Source organism: Centruroides vittatus, unplaced genomic scaffold (assembly GCF_030686945.1).
Source record: "Centruroides vittatus isolate TY-2023 unplaced genomic scaffold, ASM3068694v2 contig_1824, whole genome shotgun sequence".
NCBI lineage: Eukaryota > Metazoa > Arthropoda > Arachnida > Scorpiones > Buthidae > Centruroides > Centruroides vittatus.
In genome coordinates this window covers 309,011-332,277 of record NW_027121123.1, presented here as the reverse complement: position 1 = coordinate 332,277, position 23,267 = coordinate 309,011, and the positions used below count along the sequence as shown (strand labels likewise).

Here is a 23,267-nt window from a genome sequence, read left to right as displayed (position 1 = left end):
TAGAGTAGAGTAAATATGTAGGTATAAGGATGAATAGGATGTAGCTATATGAAAGTGTTTAGGGTGTAGATGTATAGGGTGTATAAATATACATATAAAAAAAGCAATAAATATTTAATGTGCAATTACAAATGGGTGCATTTCTACATGTGTATATAAAATGTAAATGTTAAATATTTACATAATAGGTATTTTTTCCATGTTCCAATGCTATAGCATTGTTCTGTATTAAATTGATACATGTGTAATCACGTAAATACACGTATTTGTCTTTTATTCGTTTTATCTTTGTTAACTGTTTAACTATCTATTTATATATACAGATTCCGTAGGTAAATAAATAATACATTTTGTTAATTTCATTAAAAAATTCTAAAAATTTCATTATATATTTGCACTAATCATATTTATAAATTTTCTTCTTCGTTTAAAAATCATAAATATGTTTATTCTGAATTTATCATTTTCTAATGTAAACATCAAATAATATGTAACAAATATATAATAAATTTCCGTTAAGATATTAAGAAAAGAGATTTTTTAAATAAATATTTTATCTAAGATTGTTCCTTTCCTTAGAGCAGTATACATATGTACTGTATTGATAATACATAGTATATATTTATTTTATAAAATATAAATGACTTTCCAGATAGAAAATAACACAAACAAAGAATGATGAATCATCTCTTCCTTATATAAATTATATTGCTATAAAATATTTATGTTTAAGGTTATATAAAAGTAATGATTTCCGAATTATCATAAATTACTTTATATAAATAAATATCTTAACATATTAGTGTAATATATTTATTTTCAAAAAACTAAAGATTTCCCCTTTCAATTTTGTAAAACAAAGAAAACTTTGACCGTTCGAGAAGTTTAAGAACATAAATCTAAGGTTATTTTTTATAACAGAAAATTGACTCAACTAGTTCAATTTATCTAAAGAATGCACAAAAATCTTTTCATCAGATACCGTATTTTCGTTCTGTCAACATCAATCGTCTTTCAGAATCCAGTTACCAACAAGTACCTTGTTTACCATGACATATCTTCAAATAATTCTCTTGAATTCTGATTCCTCTGAGAATAATCTGATGATGATATTTCTAGATATATTATAAAAGAATATGAGAGACATATACTTATTAAATATATCCCTCAATTCATGTCAGAAAAGAAAATAATAATAATAACAGAGTTCTAAAACTCCAAATTTAATTATAAACTTTTTTGAGTGTTTAGAAAAACATATACTTATTAAAAATAGTGTTATTATTACTATTATTTTTATTTATTTAAATTTGAAATTTAATAATAGTAAAAAGAAGTCTTCACACAATTTTATTTTTATTACAAAACTGTCTATAAGTACACTTCTGTAAATCTGACTTAACACTTGAACTTGACATAATTTTCTAAACAAATTGGCACTGAACATATTATAATCATACTTTAGAATATGTGTACTGATAATTTATACACAATATTACATATTCCAGTATAACTACATCCTTTCTGTTTATTTATTTATTATTTTTTTAAATTTATTTTACTTTTTATACATTTGATCATTCACGTGTTGTTTATTTTAATCTTCAATTCACAAGTAATAAACTGATAAAATATCTTAAAAATTTTTTATTATTTTAATATATATATTTATAGTTTACCGTAAATAAAATGAAAAGAAATTAAAAAATTTAATTTTAAAAAATGCAAACAGTTCATATATTCGCTCTTATTAAAAATAAATTATATATATTTTTCCATTTTTTAGAATGATTCATTATAATTTATATATAATATATGTATAATATATACTGTATATAGTATGATTAAAGTAAAGAAAAGTTATTGCCAATGAGGAGAAGGATCTCGATATGTTCTTTTTTTTCCTTTTTTTAAACCTATTCAGTAATAATTATAATTATTTACATAATAAATGATAAATCGTACAAAAATTTCTTGAACAAAACAACTTTTGTTACGTCATACGTAGCATATTATAAAACAAATATATACGATATGGATAATATAATACATACAAAAAATGAAATCTTTCTTTCATTACCTCATATAATACATCATCTTCATTATATCGAATCTTTTATGTCGTTATTATTTTCTTTTTGGCAGTAACGTAGCGTTATCATCTTTTATTTCTAAATTAATAAACCCCGCGCAATCTCTAAATACTATATATTTAATTATTTTTTTCAAAAAAGGATAATTTTAACAACATAAATGCAGTTTTTTGATGAATTTTTAAAGAACACAATACATTAAGTGATTACCTTCTTTTTTCTTTGTTGTATACTATAATCTAAATTCAGCATTAATTTGGCAAAACTAAAGGATTTCTTTTTTCTTGAATGATATCATTTACAACGATGTAATAACGAACACGTTCACAAAGATCTGTTTTTTTAAAACTCATTTTTTTAACACCAATATGCTTCACATTGTCAGTGGTTAACTTCTTCACATTTTCTTCTTCAGCCATTTTTTTCCTTCTATATTTTCCCCCTCTTCTGGGTGATTCAGATTATGTCAGAAATCCTTTTCCAACTTTTATCTTCTTTTTTTTCTTTGATTTCGTCATTGTTGTCCAACTTTCCAGAATGAATGTCGTTGTTAATCACATGGGATCTTCAGAAAGTTCTGTAACGCGTCGCAACTGATTTACAGTCCCATGTGATTCTAGGAAGTCACAGTCCTAGTAAGTGATATCTGTCTGACATATGGGATACTACGGCTATCTGTGCACAATGGATAAAAGTCTAAAGTGCAGGCAGCACAGCAATGGAAGGAGAAGGAAGGATGGATGTAACCTTTCACCTGAGTTATTCTGGCGACCATGTTGCATGGCTGCTGGTTTTTCTCCTGGGGAAAAAAAAGTAATTTTCTTTTTTATAATAAATAAACTAATAGAAAACTAGAATAAATACATATATATTACTCGATTTTTCCACATCAAAATACTCCTACAATTGGTTATTAAAAGTCGTATTGTACCTAAAGTAATTCTTGAAAAATCGTTATTGTTATATACTATAAGTTCATTTTATTTTATTTTTTGGTCGGAAATTCCATTATCGTTGATTCCTAACGCTGTATTGGGAATTGCTCCACTGACAAAAATATAAAAAAGCATCCATCAGACAAGTGTTGCACGGCACAAAAGTGTTTGCAGAAGCATTACGATTTTCAACCAAAGAAACCTCGACCCATTTGAGCAGGTAAAAGATAAATACTTGAAAGTTTCGCGACATCTGTTCTTTAAAAAAAAGGAGCAAAGAATGGAATGAAATTTTTTTGTCTTACAAGTTGTTAGTTGTCGATCTTTTAAAAGTTTTATAAACCGAAAAAAGTTTGATGGCAAATTCTACAGAGACTAGTTTTAGTGGATATGAACTATTGATCTGACAAGTAGATATCCAACCTGTCTCGAATGCACTTACTAAAGTCAAAATACTCAAAAAAACATTTTTTTCTAACAATAAAAAATGTTCAACTGTAAAATGTTGTATAGAAGTTTTTTCCTTTATAAGATAAAAATCTTTAAATGTCACGAAATTACCAACGTTAGCAGCAATTCAAAAGTACTTATAACCATTTATTATTATTATTATTAATAACTTTTTAAATCATATTTATATTAAAAAACTTTTTTAATTTGTAAGAAAAAAAATAAAAATAATTTATTCATCAAATTTATTAATATATCAATAACTAGAAAAAATAATATCATGAATATTGAATTATATATATATATATATTTATATTTATATATATTCAGATACAATTGTTTTCTCTTAAATTTATTCTGTTTATGTCTATTTTCTTCTATTATTTTAATAAACAATCATGTATACAATCTTAACTTGAAAAAGTACATAAACACTCAACAATTTCTTGAATATTTTATGAATTTTAAACAGAATTACAACTTCTTTAATCCATTTTTCTAAAAATCTACATAAATAAATAAATAAAAAAATATCTAAAAAATTGTAATTAAAAAATCAAAATGGGGAAAACAAAAAACTAAATTGTGAAAACCTAAGTTAATGAAACTATACGTTGACCTATATAATTCACTATTTTTTCAATCCCTTCTCTCTTTTTTTTCTTTTTTTTGTAAGAAATCATTCCAAAACTAACCTTCTGACATAATAGGACCACTAGTAGTAATGTTCTTAAATCCAAGAGTCCCTTGAGTCGCGTCTCGTTTTTCAGTCTTACCTACACAATTAATGTCAGGTATAGGTATTAGAATACATAAAAAACACTTTAAAAAGAATGAATAAATAAATAAAATAAAATATATCATTATTTTTTTAAAAAAATTCTATAAAGTTGGTTGGATAGGGATTAGAAAACATAAATTTTCCCCTTCAAAAATTATACCTTTTTTTTGTTTTGTTCTATTATAAAGAATTGTAACATTGAGATAAATTTTCAACTGGAAAAATACATAAATTGGAATTCTGTCAACAACATATGCTAGACAAACGATATCTCTTTTCTTTTTTTATTATTGTTGTCTGTCACTGTTAAGTTTATTATAATTTTTACTCTGTTTGAATTTGTATAAATGAAAATATTCTTGAATATAAATTTCTAGTGTATAGAGAAACATTTGTAAAGAATAATTTTAATCATTTACTTACTAAAATATATTAAAATATTCTACAAAATATATGTTATTTTAAATTTTTTTAAAATTAATTTTATATATATATAAAATATTTATACCTTTATACCTTTATATATATATATTTATACCTTTATACCTTTATATATATATATATATATATAATATATATATATAAAGGTATAAAGGATGGCCCAAAGTCGTTTTACTGTGTGTTTTTTTTAAACTTGTGAATCGTGAATTGAGGTTAGAATAATCTCCTATTAAAACATTAATGAAAACATAATTTAAAATTAAATTAAGTACTTAAATATTTACATAAGGCAACAATTTAACTGACTTGTGGGCTACCCTGTATTTATGTAAAATGCTTAAAATTAAATATTTTAAGAAAATTAATTTATAAATTTTATATTTTATTAATTAATTAATATAAATACATACCATTCAGGACATGCACAGTGATGTTAGCTGGATCTGCGTACGAAGGTACACAGGAGTAATTTCCAGAATCAGATGGATGAGCATTGTGTATCTGAAGTCTGCTGATTGTTGTAGGACCTTTTTCTGTAGCTACACGTATTCCTCTTGTAGAATCGTAATTAATTACTTTATCGTCATGGTACCAGAAAACATAGACTGGCGGTGATGTACTTTCAGTAATAATGCAGGTTAAGTTTATGGTATTGCCACTTTGTATATATAAATGTGGCCCTTCTGGAATTGTTGCTTTAGCCACTGTAATCAATTTTATGTACATAGATAAATTATTAATCTCTAATTTAATTTTCAATTATTTTTAATATAAAATTTCGTAAATTTTACGTGTTAAATGATATTGTAATTATTATTAATACATGAACAAAATTAGGTTACAGCGTATAAAGATCCATTATATTATATTTTTAATTAAATACAGACGTAAATATATATATAATTCAGTAATCTAATAGAGCAATCTCCTCATTATTACATAAAAAATACATAAATTATGTAATGATTTATTCATTAATTGCTGATTAATGATAACGTAATTAAAATTAGAAACGTGTAATTATGTATTATATATACATTAGAATGTACGTGTTAATTATAATTAATGTAGGAAGATGTTTATGTGTTATGTATTAGTATAATTGCAGAGAAGCAAGCGATGAAAATAAAAAAAAATAAAAGAATAGAAATTTATATTGGGAAGCTAAAAATATAGAATTTTTTTATTTAAAAAAATAAAACAACCTTGTTCTAATTTAGTTGCTTTGCCTTATTCTGTTGTTCGGATAAGGAATGCTGCAAACAGAAAATAAGAATAGCAATTACAACATAAAAAAACACTAACTGAAAAAAAACAATTGAATATATGCCTTTTCATAACACAAATAATCTCATTATTATGATGATTATTATTATTATTAAAGTTATTTGCAAAACAGAAAATAAATTAAATTCAATTAAACAATAAAATCCAAAGTAAAAAAAAAACACAAAATTCATGCTGCGAATATATTTAATTTTCATTTGCATAATGTAAAGCATTCAACGAAGCAAAAAAAATTTACAAAATCGTGAATAAAATTAGTTTTAATAATGAAAAAATTCATCTCGAATTATATTTTTTAAATATATATATAATCGAATGTTTATGTTTTTAAGTGTTCTGTTGAGATTTTTCTTATTAAATTATTAATTTTAAAAGAAAATATTTGACTTACCTACGACATTTAGAGTTATACTGAGACTCATTTTTGGTTCTGTGCTTATTTGGCATTCATAAACACCAGCATCCTTTTTTTGTGCAAATCTTATTTCCAATGTCCAATCTTCGGAGTCATCCATATGAAGTGATGTAAATCTTTGATCACTCGTATATGTATAACGTCCAACTGTAAGAATGTGAAGATCTCTCTGTCTTACCCAGGATACCTGTAATCAGGAAAAAAAAACTTAAGTTATATATAGATATAAAAATTATCAGGAAAAACTTTACTTTTCAAGTATCAAATTTGTAGGAAGTCAATAAAGATTATTCTTTAACCGAGTTATGTTTTCACATCGTGTTATATTTCTCTCAATTTCTTAAGAAAAAATTTGTATGGAGAAATGATCAGTTTACTCCCATCTAATCGCATCTGTATTAGTGGCCAGAAACACTAAAGTTGATTGGTAGTGGAAAGCCAATCGATGGCAATTATATGATTGCATTACAACACGTGAAACTTGAGATTCCACCATTGTCGACATAGATAGTTGCCAGTAGCTTGTTTCTATGGTCGAACGGTTCCATCTATGACCATCCGAAACTGAATGTCTTCTTTTGTTTACGGTGAAGACACTTCCTTCGTCATTCCCTGGAGTCTTCTGTTATTTTATAGCATGATGCGATGAGATACGTCGCCGTCTGAGACTATAGCCCCAAGTGGTGCAATGTCCCCAAGAGAAAACATTGTAGAATCTTCTCGTCACAAGAGAATCTTTGCGCTGCTAAATGTCCCATTTCGGTTCTTTTGCCTCTGGGTTTTAGCTTTCACGTCACGTTTATACCACTGTTGGCGTTTAGTAATCTGTACAAGATTTCAAAAGTTATCAAAGACTTCTTCCGAAGTTTACTATTTTTCTAACTTTTCTCTTCGGTATCATTACCATAGTACGAGTATCAAGGTCGATGTAAATATATACCTGAAACTTTGTTTTGTCGGACGTCTTTTTCCGTTTTTCTTCCTCTATCCGCCAATAGTATTTCCAATCAATACGATGCTGCCTTTACGACTTACAGAATAGAAACAGCCAAATTTCCGCCCTTATAACCGATATCGAAATAAATGCATTCTTCAACAGTACAATGCTTTAACGTAATTGAATGCAAGAAGATATAAAGCTATTGTTGTGCTCTGTTATAGAAATGGCCTATATTCAATTTTTCTTCCGAATGTGTAATAATGTAAGTGATTGGTGTACATTGTTATGTATAAGGGCTAAAAAAGTAAAAATATATAAAACCTCTATTTATCGTATATTAAATAAATACACTTCACATAATCTGTTTGTATAATTTTAAATACATTATCATTGCTTCAAATATTAAAAATATGTATATATATTCGTCTATTCAGCTTTATAATGTAAATATTTTTACAATAAATTTCTTTTAATTTAAAATATTGCTCTTTTTAAATAATTTAAATTTATTTAAAATAAAAATAAGCGAAAGAAAATGCTCGTTAATTTTATGTACTATGCTTATTTAAAATTTAAAAAAGAAAATCATTTCTTTAATAATTTTATTTATGTTAAGCATTATATTAAAATAACAACAATTTTTTACGGAAAAAATTTATTACTCTGTCTATTTTTAAAATTTTTAATGATATAATATGAAGAAATATTATTAAATTATCTATTATATTTTTATGAGTAAAATAAACAAGGAAAACAAAAGAAAATTAAGCATTTTATATAAGTTTTTTTTAAGAAAAAATATGTGAAAAATTTAAATAAAAAAACAAAAAGATAATGCTTTTAAAAGACGAAAACATCAAGAAATATTTATTTCTCTTATGAACACTTAAATGATGCTATTTATTTTTAAAGAATACTAATTTGGATGGTCTATTCTCATCTTGATGCTCTCCTTTATTTTTTCCAGTAGTTATGTTTTTTATGGCAATATTAGGCAAATATTTTTTTCTATTCTAAATTAGTTTCGTTTTAAAATATAAAAAACTACTATATTTTAAATAGGTAAGCAATATAAAACAAAATCTTTGTTTTTTTCCCCTCTCCTCTCCTACTCTTTCATCTTCTTGGAGGATACTACTTCTCTGAATATTCCTAAAGCCCTATACTAACTTGAATATAAGAACTAATAATCTCATGGTAAGATTTATATCTTAATCTTCTTCTTTCGATGTTTTTCTGCTAAGTTAGCTGTTTCACCTGTGGAAGTTCCGCACCAAGTAGCGACCAATTTAGTGAAGCGATATTGAGCCCAATTTTCTGGATATATGAGGCTATGGGAATGATGTCTGGCCAACTAGAATAGGCGAAAACTTGCACAAGCGGAACAACAGTGTGCAAGGCATCTTTTATATCTTACCAAGTTTCTAGAACTTAATAGCTAGTATCATTCACCGACTTTGCTACTATACCATCTTTTCTCTCTTTTTTGGATCTGTCGTCAGTCACCGTGGGTAGCTTTGAAGTTGCTAGTCACCTGTCAATGATTCTTGATAGATGTAGCTCCTAAACCAACGTATACAGAGGACGATAGCATTGCCATGTTCCCATTAATCCTCACCCAGAGTTCTTTCTCAACGTTTCTTTATTGCTAATATCTATTATTTTGTTGATAAAAAGAAAACAGAACTACAAACTTTTGTAATTTTTCAAATTAGTTCGAATTTATGAGCTTAATAAAACTTTTACACAACAAAATTTTCATGGTAAATATAAAAATAATACATAAGCAATGCTAATTTAGGTGAATTAATATTTTTAAAAAAATCCGATTTAGTAAAATAAAAATAGCCTAGACACTTTTATGCCCTTACTAAAAATATTTTTTAAAATAAAATATCTTTAAAATATTCTTTAAAAAATATCTAAAAATATAATATAATGAATACAAATAAGACAATTCAAAGAAAAATGGAAGAATGGAACAAAAACATAATCTATCAAATGTTATTGATTATCGTATCTTTAGAGGAAACAATTAATTATATTTTTGAGATGTAGCAAACCTATCATTTATAAATTTTTCAGCATCAGAAACTTCAATAATATTTGGAAAAAAAATATATAATAAAATTTTACATTCTAAAATACCCATTAAAAAGCTAATAGTGCGTCAAGTTTAACTCTATTATACGTTAAATTTACTCCCTTCCGAAGCTAAAAATATGTCAGAATACGTTTAAAAATATAATAATTAATAACTAAACATATAATTTATGTCTATTAATTACAAAATAATAATTTAAATGCCATAATGAGCTTATCAATCAAAGATAAAGCAACACAGTAAATTTTAAAGGTTTGAAATTTAAACATTAGGATAATAAATAAAGGATAAATTATAAGTAAATGAGGAGGAAGATGAATAAGGAAGAACAGAAAAAAATATGTATCAAAGAAAATATTGATTATCCTTTTATAAGAAAACATTAATTATTGATTGCCATTATTAATATAAATACGTTCTGAATGACAGATACTAAGAGCAAGTGTATATACAATAAAGTATTCAGATTAAGGGATGGAATGTCTTGAAAAAAGTTTATAGACTTTTTAAAATATATTCTATATTTTAAGCTCCTTTAGAAGTATTTATCTTGTTTTTCTCAATTTAAAATATTTATAAATGATAAATTCCTGCTTAAAAAAGATCATTTAAGTAGAAAATACTCGATTTAAAAATATATATTTTATATAAGCTACATTTATTATTTTTAAGCATATTTAATAAATTACTAAAAATAACTAAATTTCACTTAATTTAAATCGATTTAAATGCATAATTTTTAAGCAAATAATGCTGTTTGAGTATATCAAAATATACTTAAACAACATTAAAAATATCATTTAAAAACAAAATTAAATAAAGATATTACCATTTTAAAGATATTTGAAATAATCGGAATTGTTAAACGATAATATTTAATTTAAATACATGCATTTACATGTAATTGCTTTATGAATTAACGTACATCTAGATAAAATTTGAGCAATGTCAATTAAAAGGGAGGAGTATAAGCTTACAGAAACATATCCATTGATTTACAGATATCTATGTCATTGATTTTAGCTAGAACTGTATATCAACTCTTCTGTCAGAAGGGTGACTTGTGGCCTACCCCAAATGTATTTGTATTCTCGTTAATTTGGAAACATCTGGATTCAGTGAGACAAGACGTGTCTTTGTGATAATATCCTGAATAATGTCTTCTCTATGTCCAAAACAATATCGATTACAATTCTTGAATAATAGCAATAATTGTTTACAGATTTTTTAAAAAAGAAATTCGAATTAAATAAAATAAGGAAATGAATTCAACATTAAAAATAAAACAATGCGTTGAAATTATCTCTAAAGATGTTTTGAACAATTTTTCATTTCTTGTTAACAGTTTACTGACAACATTCTTTCTATACAAATATACGATAAACAAAAGCCATTCAAAAACTTTCTAAAGTCAAAGCAGAACGAATTTTATGAACTGAAACAACGATAGTTTTAAATCCACTGTTTGTACGTCTATAAATCATGAAAGCAAAATAACTTTGGAGTTTCTACTTAGTCATACTGCCTTGGGACAACGCCTGCAATGGAAAGCTATTATTGACATCTCCACATATCTTCTCGTACAGTCATTTTGTCAAGGAAAAGGAAAATATATACACAAAAATCGATAGAATTCAATGTCAACCAATTTGCTTAAAACGTTCGTGTCACTACTGGGGATTGAACCGTAACAGGAAACAGGAATGAATCCATGTTTTTATTATATATTTATCAAGGCCAAGGCCAGAAATTACACTAGGTCACAAACATGACCAAAAATTCCGCCTTTATAGTTAAACAAGACTTCTTGCTCCTCCCTTATCCCTTTACTTTCGTCGTGTTCTTTGATCACTTCTTATTCTGCCCTTGTTTTCTAAGTGCAACGTTTTCTAAGTGCTATTCATGTCAGCTGTTATTTCTCTTGACAATATTCAACATTCCTTCTACAACAGAAAAATTAGGGATTAATGTCTATGATATTCGATAAACGAACTGTGTTAAAAACAAAACTCTTTCAATGAAAGAATGTTATATAACGTATTAAAAAAGTATAAAAGAATAGTGAATCAGGTAATGTATTATACACCTAATTTCAGACAATGTTATGATTGATAGGACTTCAGAGTTCGACTTTTTTAGCATATTAGATTATATAATTTTTTTTTAACTTTGAGAAAGTAATTTGTTAGAAATATTGTCATATGGCTAACATCAATTTTAAGATTTCTTTACAAAAAATACAATTTTTCCCCCTCTCCTTCTCCTATTTTAACTTTAAAAGTATAACTTTGATAAATTTAAAGCTATATTCTACATTGAAAGAATCTTAAAAATTTGAATGAAAGACGCATCAAATTTTTATTAAAAGAATATTTAATGGCAAATATAGAGAAATCATTTAAATTAAAAATGTTTCTGGACTTTCATAAGATATTTTTTGAATTATTTAAGAAAAAAATAATGCCTGTGCAAACGTTAAAAATTAAAGATGAAGGATTAACAGAGGCAAAATTAGTTATAATGTATATTTTACGTAACAATATTTATTAAATAATAAAATAATTATATCTAAAATATATTTTATATGATTCAATTAGCTTAACAATCTTAATACAATTATTGGAGAATAATTAAATAGAATAACTCTATTTTTCTAGAATATTTTTTATATTACGTGTAACTTCATTTAAATCTTTATGCCCTATAAACATGTCGAGTTCATAAAACATTCATTGTTTCCATCGTATTTTTTCTTTTTTTGTTTCTTTTTGAAAGGTTGTTATCAAATAAATCAAATATATTTTTTTCCTTTAATTTTAATGTGATTAAACAATGGCAATTTCCTATAGGAATGTCATGTTCAGTTCAGACGAAATGACGTTTATTTATACAATGAAATATTTTATTTAGTAGGAAATAAATTCAATTTGCTTGACTTCAAACAAAATCTTTCTGGCATTACAATTGTTTTCACAGATCAAAGAAAACAGCTTGAACCCCAACGGGGGTTCTCTTTTCTTTCTTGTTTTCAGTTGTAAACCATGCATGTCTGATAATTTCTATACAATGACAAGTTTCAAAAATTCTTTTAGAGTAGAAGGGAAAAGACTCTTTCCCTTATCAGAATCGTGCGATGCGAAACTTAAGCACGGAAGATTGTACCAGGCAATTCTGAGTAATGGCCGTTTGGTCATTTTTATTTGGTACTTTCAAACTTCTTTCTGAATCGTTACAGTAAATCCGGATTTATGGAGGAATGAATAGAACAAAATATACTTTGGATGACCTTTAGATGATTCTAAAATATTATAAACATATATCATGGTAAACTCGTTGTTTCTTGATAGTCTCTTTGTTTTTCTTCTCTTATCGTGGGTTGCCACCGGTGCAATTGTGGTCTACGATGAGGATCGTTTTCCCTATTTTCAAAATACGCCACTGCTGTTTGTCTTTTGTCGACTTAAACTTGCCTTTTATATAGTCTTTCGTGTATATAACATCCTTTAGGGATTTCTTTTAAGTTAAACTTTTCTTTAAATCTGCAATTATCTAGCAATTTTTGTTTCTTAAACTTAATTATAATCCTAATTTTCTTCGTAATTACATACGTTCCTCGGTTTATTTGTATAAGAATTTTATAAAATAAACATTATATAAATACTTAATAAAATATATTTAAAATAATTATTAATTTTATCGATTAATTAATATGCGAAATTTGATCTAAGATTATAGTGATTTTTATTTTTATACTTTTTTTTCTGGGTATATTTTTAAAAATGATAACAATATCAAGTTTATTATTGATATAAAATTAATATAATTTTTTATTATAATTATTTTTATATAAATTTTCATTTAAAAAAACGAAAAAAAGTTCTAATGAAAAATCGAATTTTCTCAATGATACGGGTTGTAAAAATAAACGAAAAGTAAAAGTAAATCGCGAAGATAAATGACCATTGAGACAAAGGTAGGACATTGTTAATTGCTACAACGATTAAAATTACTTAAGATAATTTACGCGTAGTTTGAATACGTTCTCTTCCTTCGAAAATTAATTTCTACATCCCATGTTACGATAGAAGATCGTTAAGATCTCTTTTGCTGTCATCATTAGGTTGCTGTTTATGGGTATACCACTTAAATGATGCCATCCGTATACATGCATTGATCTTACCTATACAGTAAGCATTAAGCAGGAATTTTACGACCATACACTTAATTTTAACTTTGTGTAATTAAGTATTATTATTATTTTATTAGTTTTTCAATTTCTATACTTGACATTTTTGAAATAAATTTTCTGCTTCGTATGATTTTAGATAGAAAACTGTAAGAGGTTACTTAGATATATAAATATACTTTATATTAGTAGTTGAAAGAGAATAACGGTTTCTTTATAATAGGTAGGCATGATATATGAATGCACTGACCCTTACAGAGAAGACCAAGCACAGTAATCCTTGTTGTGAGATGATCTATCGAAAGCATTCCTTTTAAAGCCTTCAGTGCATAAGGATCATGTCATAGCAAAATACCGGTCATATTTCGTCGTGATACACTCTAGGATTATCAGTTGATTTTTACCACATTTTGTATTATTTCTTGACCATCAGAACATGTCGACACCAAATCAATTGAATGTCCTCCATGTCCAGATACATTTGTCAATAGACTAATTTTTTTCTAAAGATATCCAGTACAGATTTTATTTTATTTTTTTATTTCCTCGAGAAAAATATTTCTAAAAAACAAAATTGAAATTATGATTTAAAATATCGCAGTTATTTTTTCAAAAAATTAATTATTAATTCTTATAGATAAATATAAACTTTAGCAAGGCATTTCTTTAATAATAAACTGCTATTTTGAGCTATGTAGAGGGAGATAAGAGATTTGTTGCAATTTTCATCAACGTATAAATATCGTTAATCTTCAATAAAATCGAGACTGGAAAGGATAATATTGTCTTTCTAAGTGATTATTCGGTACTGTTATTGTTTGTACAATTTCCATTCTTAGCCCAAAATATCACGTCTTATACTTTCATTCAACCATTCTTCAATCTAGCAAAGGAAGTAGATGGTCAATCAAGCAGAGAACTTGTCGCCATCTTATTGATCGTCAAAGTTTTGCAATTCTGTTTAAGACAGCACGTTCGATACGCTACATATTCTGCTCTTTAATCACTAATAGGGTTATTAAATCTGTGATATATAAATTACGATAGACACGGTTAACCTTTGGCTTCATAACTGCATGCCGTAAAGAGAATTCAAATATCGATAAGTTTAAGATTATTATCACATACAACTGAAAAACGTGGGTCGAAAATGCTTCTAGACCTGGAAAATGCTGTAGGATTTAATGAAGCATAATAGCTATATTTCTATATTTTTTCTCGTTCTGCAGAAATTTCGTACATTATTCGCTTCAGTCCACAGAACATTCTAACCCTAGTGTTTACGTAATTTAAGAAAGACGGGGAAAAATAGATTTAAAAGCCTGTATTATAATACAGGACGGTGAAAGGTCAAGCTAACATCAAGCAAATGACAATGTCTGGCATGCAGAGTGGTGAATAAAACTTACGGATGAAGTAACACGATAGTCTACTGGCATCACCCATATTCTTTTCAACACATTGACAATTTCAAGAAGTTTTTATCACAAGTAGTGAATACAAAACTTTGTTGCAATATTGTAATAAAGTAGTAGAATGCTTCATGGGCATACGAGACTTGCATTCTACAGGAATATGGCGCCAAGCATACTTAGAAATACATACCACGAACAACATTTCGCCGATTTTTATGAAAGAAAGTCTAAAAGAAAATAAAAAGAAACAAGAAAATCTCTCTCCTTTCTTTTCTGTAAAAGAATCTGAGACGAATATCAAACAGCGAACATCAGATTTTTGATTTTGTTATTTATTTTGCATAAGTAAAAATCTTTTCATTCAAAAAATTTTACTTTAGTGTAATTATTATAATTAAACAAGGGGAAAAAACCTAATTAAAAATTTGTAACGTCGATCTTAACTTAATTAAATTGAAACAGACATAGAAACGTAAATATTTTCATCCTAATTAGTTACTCTTTTTTCTCCCTCTTACTCCAAAAATTCTTTCGAAATTTTTTATATATATGCATAAAATATTTTTTTAGATATGTGATTCATCAACGTGTATGTCTTTAACTAATTAATAATAGTATTTCGAAATAAAACAATTAATTTGAAAAAATAATTAAGAATAATTACAAAATCATACGTTAAAGTTTAATTAACTTTATTAAACTTAATTATCATTTAGGATACCAAATTAATTTTTCCATCTGCAACATTAAGATTTAATGCAATGTTGAAATGATCGACTTTGAATTAAAGAGAAAAAATTATTTAAAATTTTTGATATTTTTAAATAAAGATCCGAAAATAAAATCGTTTTCTAATATTAGAAGAATATAAATTTAATTACGTTGTACTTAAACCCTAAAAAATGAGATTTTTTAACTTAATTCCTTAAAAAACTACTAAATTACTATTAAATTAAAAATCTTGTTTTAAAAATTTAAAATATATATTTAAAATTTTATTATTATGTTTATTTACTCCTTAAGCAGAGAGAGACATTCCTGTAAATTTTTAAAGTAAAAAACATTAAATTACATCTAGTCTCAAGTAAATAAAAATAAATCCTGAAGTATAGAAGATAAAATTCATTTCTTTACTGTTTTTTATTTATTTATTTTCATTTTATTTTCAAAGTAAAATATTAAAAATCTGATTTTCACTTGGATTATTTCGTGTCTTCAACAGCTGCATATTCAAAGGTTTTAACACGTGTTACTCTTCATTAATTTGTTATTAAATTTAGCATACAGTCGAATGAATTTATATATACTATATCTATACAATTTTTAACTTTGTAATAAAGTTAAATAGAAAAATCGACTTATCCTTTCCAAATTATTTATAAATAAAATAAGTTAGAAAATCGAGAATTTTATAAAAAAATTATTTATTTTTATTATACATGTGTAGGAAGATGGAACAAGATTCGAAACATTAATGAAATACATTCGCTGTCGTAAGTTATCTAAAGCTTTATGAACTCGTAGTGAAATATTCTAGCATACCATTCATCATCAAACAGGATGAATTACAGTTCACTACTCGATAATTACCTATAATGATTATTCAAAGTTAAGCAACAGAAGTGTTAGAAGTATATACAGAGCTCTCTGTCACTTGAAACTAATCGAAGGTATAAGAGTCCGGTTTTAACCTTACAGTACATGAACCGGTGTTATGAGAATTGATTGGTTTTATTGATTGCTCTGAAGACATCCATGTTGCAACCGCCTAGGTTACGTCTGTTTCTATATTGCAAACGCATATTCCTTTTACTAGATTAAAAAATACAGTATAGATGACCTACTTATTATCTCTTAATTCCTTATTGAACATCCTGAATTGGTTTATTGAAGATCCTGAAAACCCTCTCTATATAAATTAATTTATCAATTCTCCTTGTTATAAAACATTACATCTCGAGTATTTTGTTAACTAATATTAGTAAATTATCAACAATTACTTTTTAAAATTATATTTTTATCTTATACTTTGCCACTTTCGTGTCGGTAAAAATGAAGAGGCTTCAAGTTACTAGGATGCTACTGATGTTGTTTGTTATCTTGCTTTTATAGAAACTGGAAGAAGTATTGTATACTTTTTAATATAGTTTTCGTTAGTGTATCAAGTAAATTATTTATGTACGATCGAAAATATTTTTTCCACATTGTACACAATAGAAAATGAGTAGACGCCTTTTATTGATTCCTTATTGATTCCTACATGATTTACTTCCTCCTTTTTTTCCCTTCTTCCTTGTTGTTAGTTTGGAGGTAGCTACAACAGATATAGAAATTCGATTAAATAAAAAACGTAGACATTTCCTTTAATCTTTTTAGTTATTTTTATTTCCGATAATTCATTTACATATCTTCTTAACTAAGGAATCTTCAATTTTGTCTAAACTTAATTATCAAGGTGTTCATTCATTTCTATAGCAAATGTTTCTGTCTTTAACGTCATCTGTTAGATTACATCGTACGTGAACGTTATACTGAATTATTTTCTCGAAAATAATAATATATATATATATATATGCACACACACACACACACACATATTTATGATAAAACTTAGAAGTTAAGAATTGAAAATTTATATTTTAGCAATTACATGTGATAAATGAACGTTGCACTTTATGTAATATTTTGATTATTTTTTAGCTGGGTAAGTAATGAGAATTTTATTTTTTAACGCCTTTTCTCTTACATTTTTTTCTTCTTCTTCTCCTTTACCTTCACTCATCGTAAAATTATAAATTATGCTTATTTTAAAATGAATTTTTCAAAGATCTTTAACAAGTTTCTGTGATAAACTACTGCTGAACGATGCTATCTTCACAGATAGTATTTCTCTGTCACAATACATTTCAGGAGACGTAACGAAACTTGAAAAAAAGTGATAAATTTCTTTTCTGATATCCCAAGTAATGGTTTTCGCTCATCACCAATGACATAATCTAAAAACTATAAATTTAAGTTAGGATTTTAATGATTTTTCGGAAGATTAGCTGTCAATAATGATTAAATTCTTATCAACTCTGAGAGAGGAAAAAAAATGTTGCTTCCTGCCAAAGATATGGTGAAAGATGGTTTTATATCCTAAAAATTCCTTTCATTTTAAAAACCAAATATATAGAATATTTCAAAAAAATTTCCTTCTCTCCTTACAGGTCAGTTTCGAACTAGATGGAAATTTTTAACTAAAAGATATCGCATAAGATTAATAATGTCTTGGCTCTAGAAATTCCCTTCCAAAAAAATTTTTTTACCAAAATAAAACAATTTCTGATTTAAAATATTTGCTTGCTAACTAGCAAACAAAAGAAAGGAAAATATTGCTAGAAGTCAACGAATAAAACGAACTATCATTGAAGTAACAAATAATCCGAAGAGGTTTCCAAAAGAATATTTTTTGATAAAATAAATGCGGATCACGTAGATACTCCGATGGGTTTTGAACTGTTTGCTTTGAAACCAGATCTGTTTATTCCACTCGTATCTCTGCCAGGATCTGGAGGTCTGCAAAACTTTGTCGAATGTAAAGAAAGGAGACGGAAAGAATACTCCAACAATAGATATTTTGTCATCAAACTTTTTTAATTGGAACAGTACTCTTCGGAAATAACAAGATTTAGGAACTGAACATCTTCCGCTAGATTCAATTTTCTTTAGCATATCCTAAGCTTAAACTTCTGTACAATTTATACACTTCATGATAGGAATAGAAAAAGAAAAAAGGGGTTGTTAAATTTGTTCATTTACGAATATTTTACCTACTTTACTATTTTTACTTAAATTTTTCATGCATATGTAATTACTGCTCTATCACGTTTCTTTGCACTTAAAAAAATAAGAATTTTCTTAAACTTGTGTAAAAATTTTCATATATTTAAAGTTATAAAATATCTTTAAATTGTTAATTGGACTGCAATTTGAAAAAAATTGTAGACCTAAAAATTCCCACTGTCTGTCCTTCCTTAATCTCGAGAACGGTGTTAGATAGATAAAAGACGAAAACAGATGTGGAAAGCGTAAGGACAGAAAGCTCCGATTAACTATATAATAACTTTCGGTCTAGATCAAAAGTCCCGTGATTTCAATTCAAACATTTCCCCAGAATGATGTTACATAGATGATCGGCATGGCTCTGTTGTTATCAGGAAAAGTATGATGTACAGGGGTACGACACTAAAATCGAGTGCGTATATTTTAGATTAAATAAATTAAATTATGGTGATTGAAAATTGCAGCCCGTTATTGTGATGATGTCACACTAATTTTTGCTCGTGTTTTTACAGTCTAATACTTAAAATTAAATTGATGTATACAGTTTAAAAACTCTGTTTAACTTGAGATATCGTTAATTTATGTACAAGTATATAGAGCAATAAAGAAAATCCTTCTTTCAATCTATTAGAAAAGGTCCTACAGTTGTCGACTTTGGGTGTGACATTGGCAGAAGTAAAGTGAAATACGACAGACGTTTGGTCTTGTTCGAATATACGAGGTCAGTGACTTTCTGAGACAGATAGCAAAGTTATTACCGTTTTTCTATCCTTAATTGCACTTTGGGACTTATTTCTCTCACTAATACTCCCAAGTGTAGGATGTAAAGTCCAACAGCATCTTTTCACTGCATGTAAGTGAAATAAGTTCTTTTATATATGTGTATGTGTGTGTATTTTTTCTTCTTGTCATTTTTTTTCAGATGGTACATCTTGTCGTCTTAGTCTACAGATAACTGTATGAACGAATTGGAGCATCGATTCGGAGTACAAGTGCAAGATTCTTATAGACGTTTCGCAGTTATGGCCCGGGGCATACGTTCGAATCGGTGTAACGAACATCCAGTGTTCAAATAGTCCTGGTCGTATTCGTTATCTTCTTGAAGTTTGCAAAACCCTTACCTTAATGTCAACAATTTTTTAATGGAATCCTTCAGGGTATAAACATTAAGCATAATCTATACTATTTATATCTTGAAAATTTAAGTTTAAAAATAAAGAAATATATATTATAAATGTTTTTTTAAATATTTATTTTATTAAATCTCTTCTTTAAAGAAAAAATAATAATAATTCGCTGGATGAAGACGATATGAATATAAATATATGATAATAAATATTAAAATTTTTTTCTATAGATTATAAAAATATTTCTTAAGAGATTAGATTAAAAATTGAGAAAATATGTAAAATTTTAGAACAGTTTACGATAGTTGAATTGAAAAGAAACATTGAACGTAGGCGTTTAAATCTGTTTATCAATTCTATGAGTAATAAAACTTAAAGAAATATGTTCGAAATAGTTTCGATCATCATTATGACTGTATTAGACACCTTACCCTAGGGAGACATAACCCCATTAAAATGATTTATAGCATCTCTAGCATTTAAGGGTTTCTTCAAGTCTTCTCTACTCATTCCAACCTGCATACATTATTCATTTTCATGCAAATACTTTTGATAACTGGACGATACTCTGTCCAAATAGCTAGTTCTAAATGCTTCTGTCATTTACACCCGCAGGTTTTATTTTAAAAGATATAATCGTATTTTAACTTGGAACACAGAAAACGACTTAAGAAATGAATTGTTTTCTTCCTTTATTTCTTATTTTAATATGTTTATTATCATTCCACCCCTTAGAAAAAATAACAGTGTTTCATATAATTTTTTTCTAAAAGAATAAATTTGATTTATCAGAAATGAATTTTAAAGAAGATAGATTATATACATCTCCAATGTAACTCGTACAATTATCCCTTAGGAATAATTTTAATTATTTTAAATCTTTATAAAATATTATTAGATATAAAAATATATAAATTTTAAATATAAATTATTAATATTCAATTAAATAATATTATTATTTTAATTTTCAATAAGTTATAAAAATATATAATTAATCTAAATTTTAATTTATAGTATTCTATTAAATTGAATATTTTAATTTTTAAATATAATTTTTATATAAAATCTGATTTAAATTTGTACTTTATTATTTATTAACACAAAGAAAATGTCATCTGTAAACAAATATGTAATTTATTAATATGTAAATATAAACTTTTTACCTTTTATATAAATTTTAACGTAAACATGTAATATTTATTCTTTATTTAATAAGATATAAATTTTTAAATATATTTTTAAAATAAACTTTTTATTTTTATTTTTTTCTTCATTACATATATAAATAAATTTAAAATTATAAACAAATTTTAATCTAATTTATTATGTATATTTAAAAGAATAAATTTTATACATATATGTATAACATATGTAGACATATTATATATTATATATATATACAGTATTAATACACATATTTACGTGTGTATACACACAAACACACAATACATACAAATATATATATATAGTATATATTTTTTTAAATTAAATAAAATATAAAAATTAAAGAGAAAAATAAAGCCTATATAAGTCTACACTGTATATACTATGTACTGTACTGTACGTACCGGCACATGGACTCTTTCTTTAATTCTTTAATATATGATAAATTATTCATTGTACTTTACACATTAATTCTGCACAATTCTACTATTAAACTTAGTGCTATATATATATATATATAGCAGTGTTGTGTAAAACTGTGTAACTGTGTGTGTATAGCAGTGGCGCAATTAGGGGAAGGAAAAGGGAGAGAGTGCTCCCCAACAGAAAATTAAAAAATAAAATAATTGCTAAATTTCAGAACATGGAAAGAAAACATTATAAAACTTACTGTTTTATAATGCTTAAATAGCATTATTTAAAAAATAATTTTAAAAAATCAGCAAAAATTTTTGCCCCCTGTTTGAAGTTTCTAGTTGCGCGGTATATATACACGATTTTTCCTTAATGTAATGTGTTAAAAATGGAATTAAAAATTGTATTTTTCGGATCAGTTCAATAACATTATTCGAAATTATTAATTTCTAATTAAGTCTTTGCAAGAAATTATCGATCTATGACGATTCTTTTTCATTTACAAAATTTTGAATTATACACGTCAGTTCGTCTTCGATAAATTAATATGGAATTACATTTTAATTTTCTCCTAATAAGAAACATATATTCGATAATTGCACCTGTCTTTCACGTAAGATGAAAGCTGACAAATTCATCGAAGAAATTTAAATATGAATGCTAATACAAACGTCAACTATCTTACTTTTCATTATGTTGAAACTATCGCAATATATTTTTATTATTAGAAAAATCCTTTCCAAATTGACTGACAATTTAAAGTGTCTTTTATTCTAAATTGAAAGGAAAAAATTAAGGATTTTTCATCCCTTTATAATACTAAACTCATTATTTTCTTCCCTATTTTAAAAGATGTATTTTTGTGATAGTGTCATGTAAAGTGGTAGGATTTCAAGAAAACAAAATACTAAATTTGCTATTTTACAATGTATCCCTACTGAATTGGCATGTTTTTTCAGTAGAAGAATATAAAATATATAGTGACAAATCTTCCTAAACTAAGGACATTTTCTGTTTTTCCCCTTTTTTCTTTTTTCTCCTTTCTACTTTTTTCTTCTACTTCTTTTTCTACACGTGGGTTATCGTAATCCAAACTTATGACTTGTTTTATTTTTTAAAGCGTAAGTTCGTTGTGTGTAGAAAGAACTTTACATCCTATAGTATACTAGAATTGTATCGTTGTTATTCTTAAATTTGTTTCTTTAAATCACATTTTCACTTGAATCTCTAGGAGCTTTCTTCAGACTGGATGCTGACATAGGAGTTTCTCTAACATTAGACTATCCTAACATCAGCATCTTGAAGGTTTGTCTTCACTGAGTTGTGTCTTTACTTTTACACATTGAGAATATCGTTCTTCTTTAGGATATGTGAAATTTACGTACTTTCAGATAAAAGAAATTTGCTGAATCTAAGTTTCAGAATCGTTTTGCGCTTCTTTTTCCTCTCTACATTTTCTCGAAAAATATATCCATCCATTTCTTTACCTCAAAGTTTGACGTGTTTTATTTTAAAATATTATTTTTCGAGTAGGTAGATAGCTCTAAATTATTAGTCTGTTGCTCTTTTTTAACAGCATTTTTATTTGTTGTACTGTAAATAGATAAGAAAGCTCGACGACGTCTATATTTTTAAATGAGCACTCTTCAATTTTTTTCAATCATTAAAACTTCAAAACGAAATTTAACTA

General features: G+C 26.1%; 1 protein-coding gene across 2 annotated transcripts in view; it reads right to left on the bottom strand.

Moving 5' to 3' along the window:
• Positions 1 to 1,872: 1,872 nt before the first annotated feature.
• The window catches only part of LOC136969842 (zwei Ig domain protein zig-8-like), a 121,840-nt gene continuing 100,445 nt past the window's right edge, over positions 1,873 to 23,267 (bottom strand). The window contains exons 3-6 of one of the 2 annotated variants that reach the window (XM_067264124.1): positions 6,379 to 6,589; positions 5,111 to 5,404; positions 4,174 to 4,254; positions 1,873 to 2,892 (exon numbers count right to left, since the gene is read on the bottom strand). In XM_067264124.1, the coding sequence (XP_067120225.1) occupies positions 2,765 to 2,892; positions 4,174 to 4,254; positions 5,111 to 5,404; positions 6,379 to 6,589 (714 nt within the window). In that variant the 3' untranslated portion in view covers positions 1,873 to 2,764. The remainder of the gene's footprint in view (positions 2,893 to 4,173; positions 4,255 to 5,110; positions 5,405 to 6,378; positions 6,590 to 23,267) is intronic. The other variant, XM_067264125.1, reaches the window with a different exon arrangement.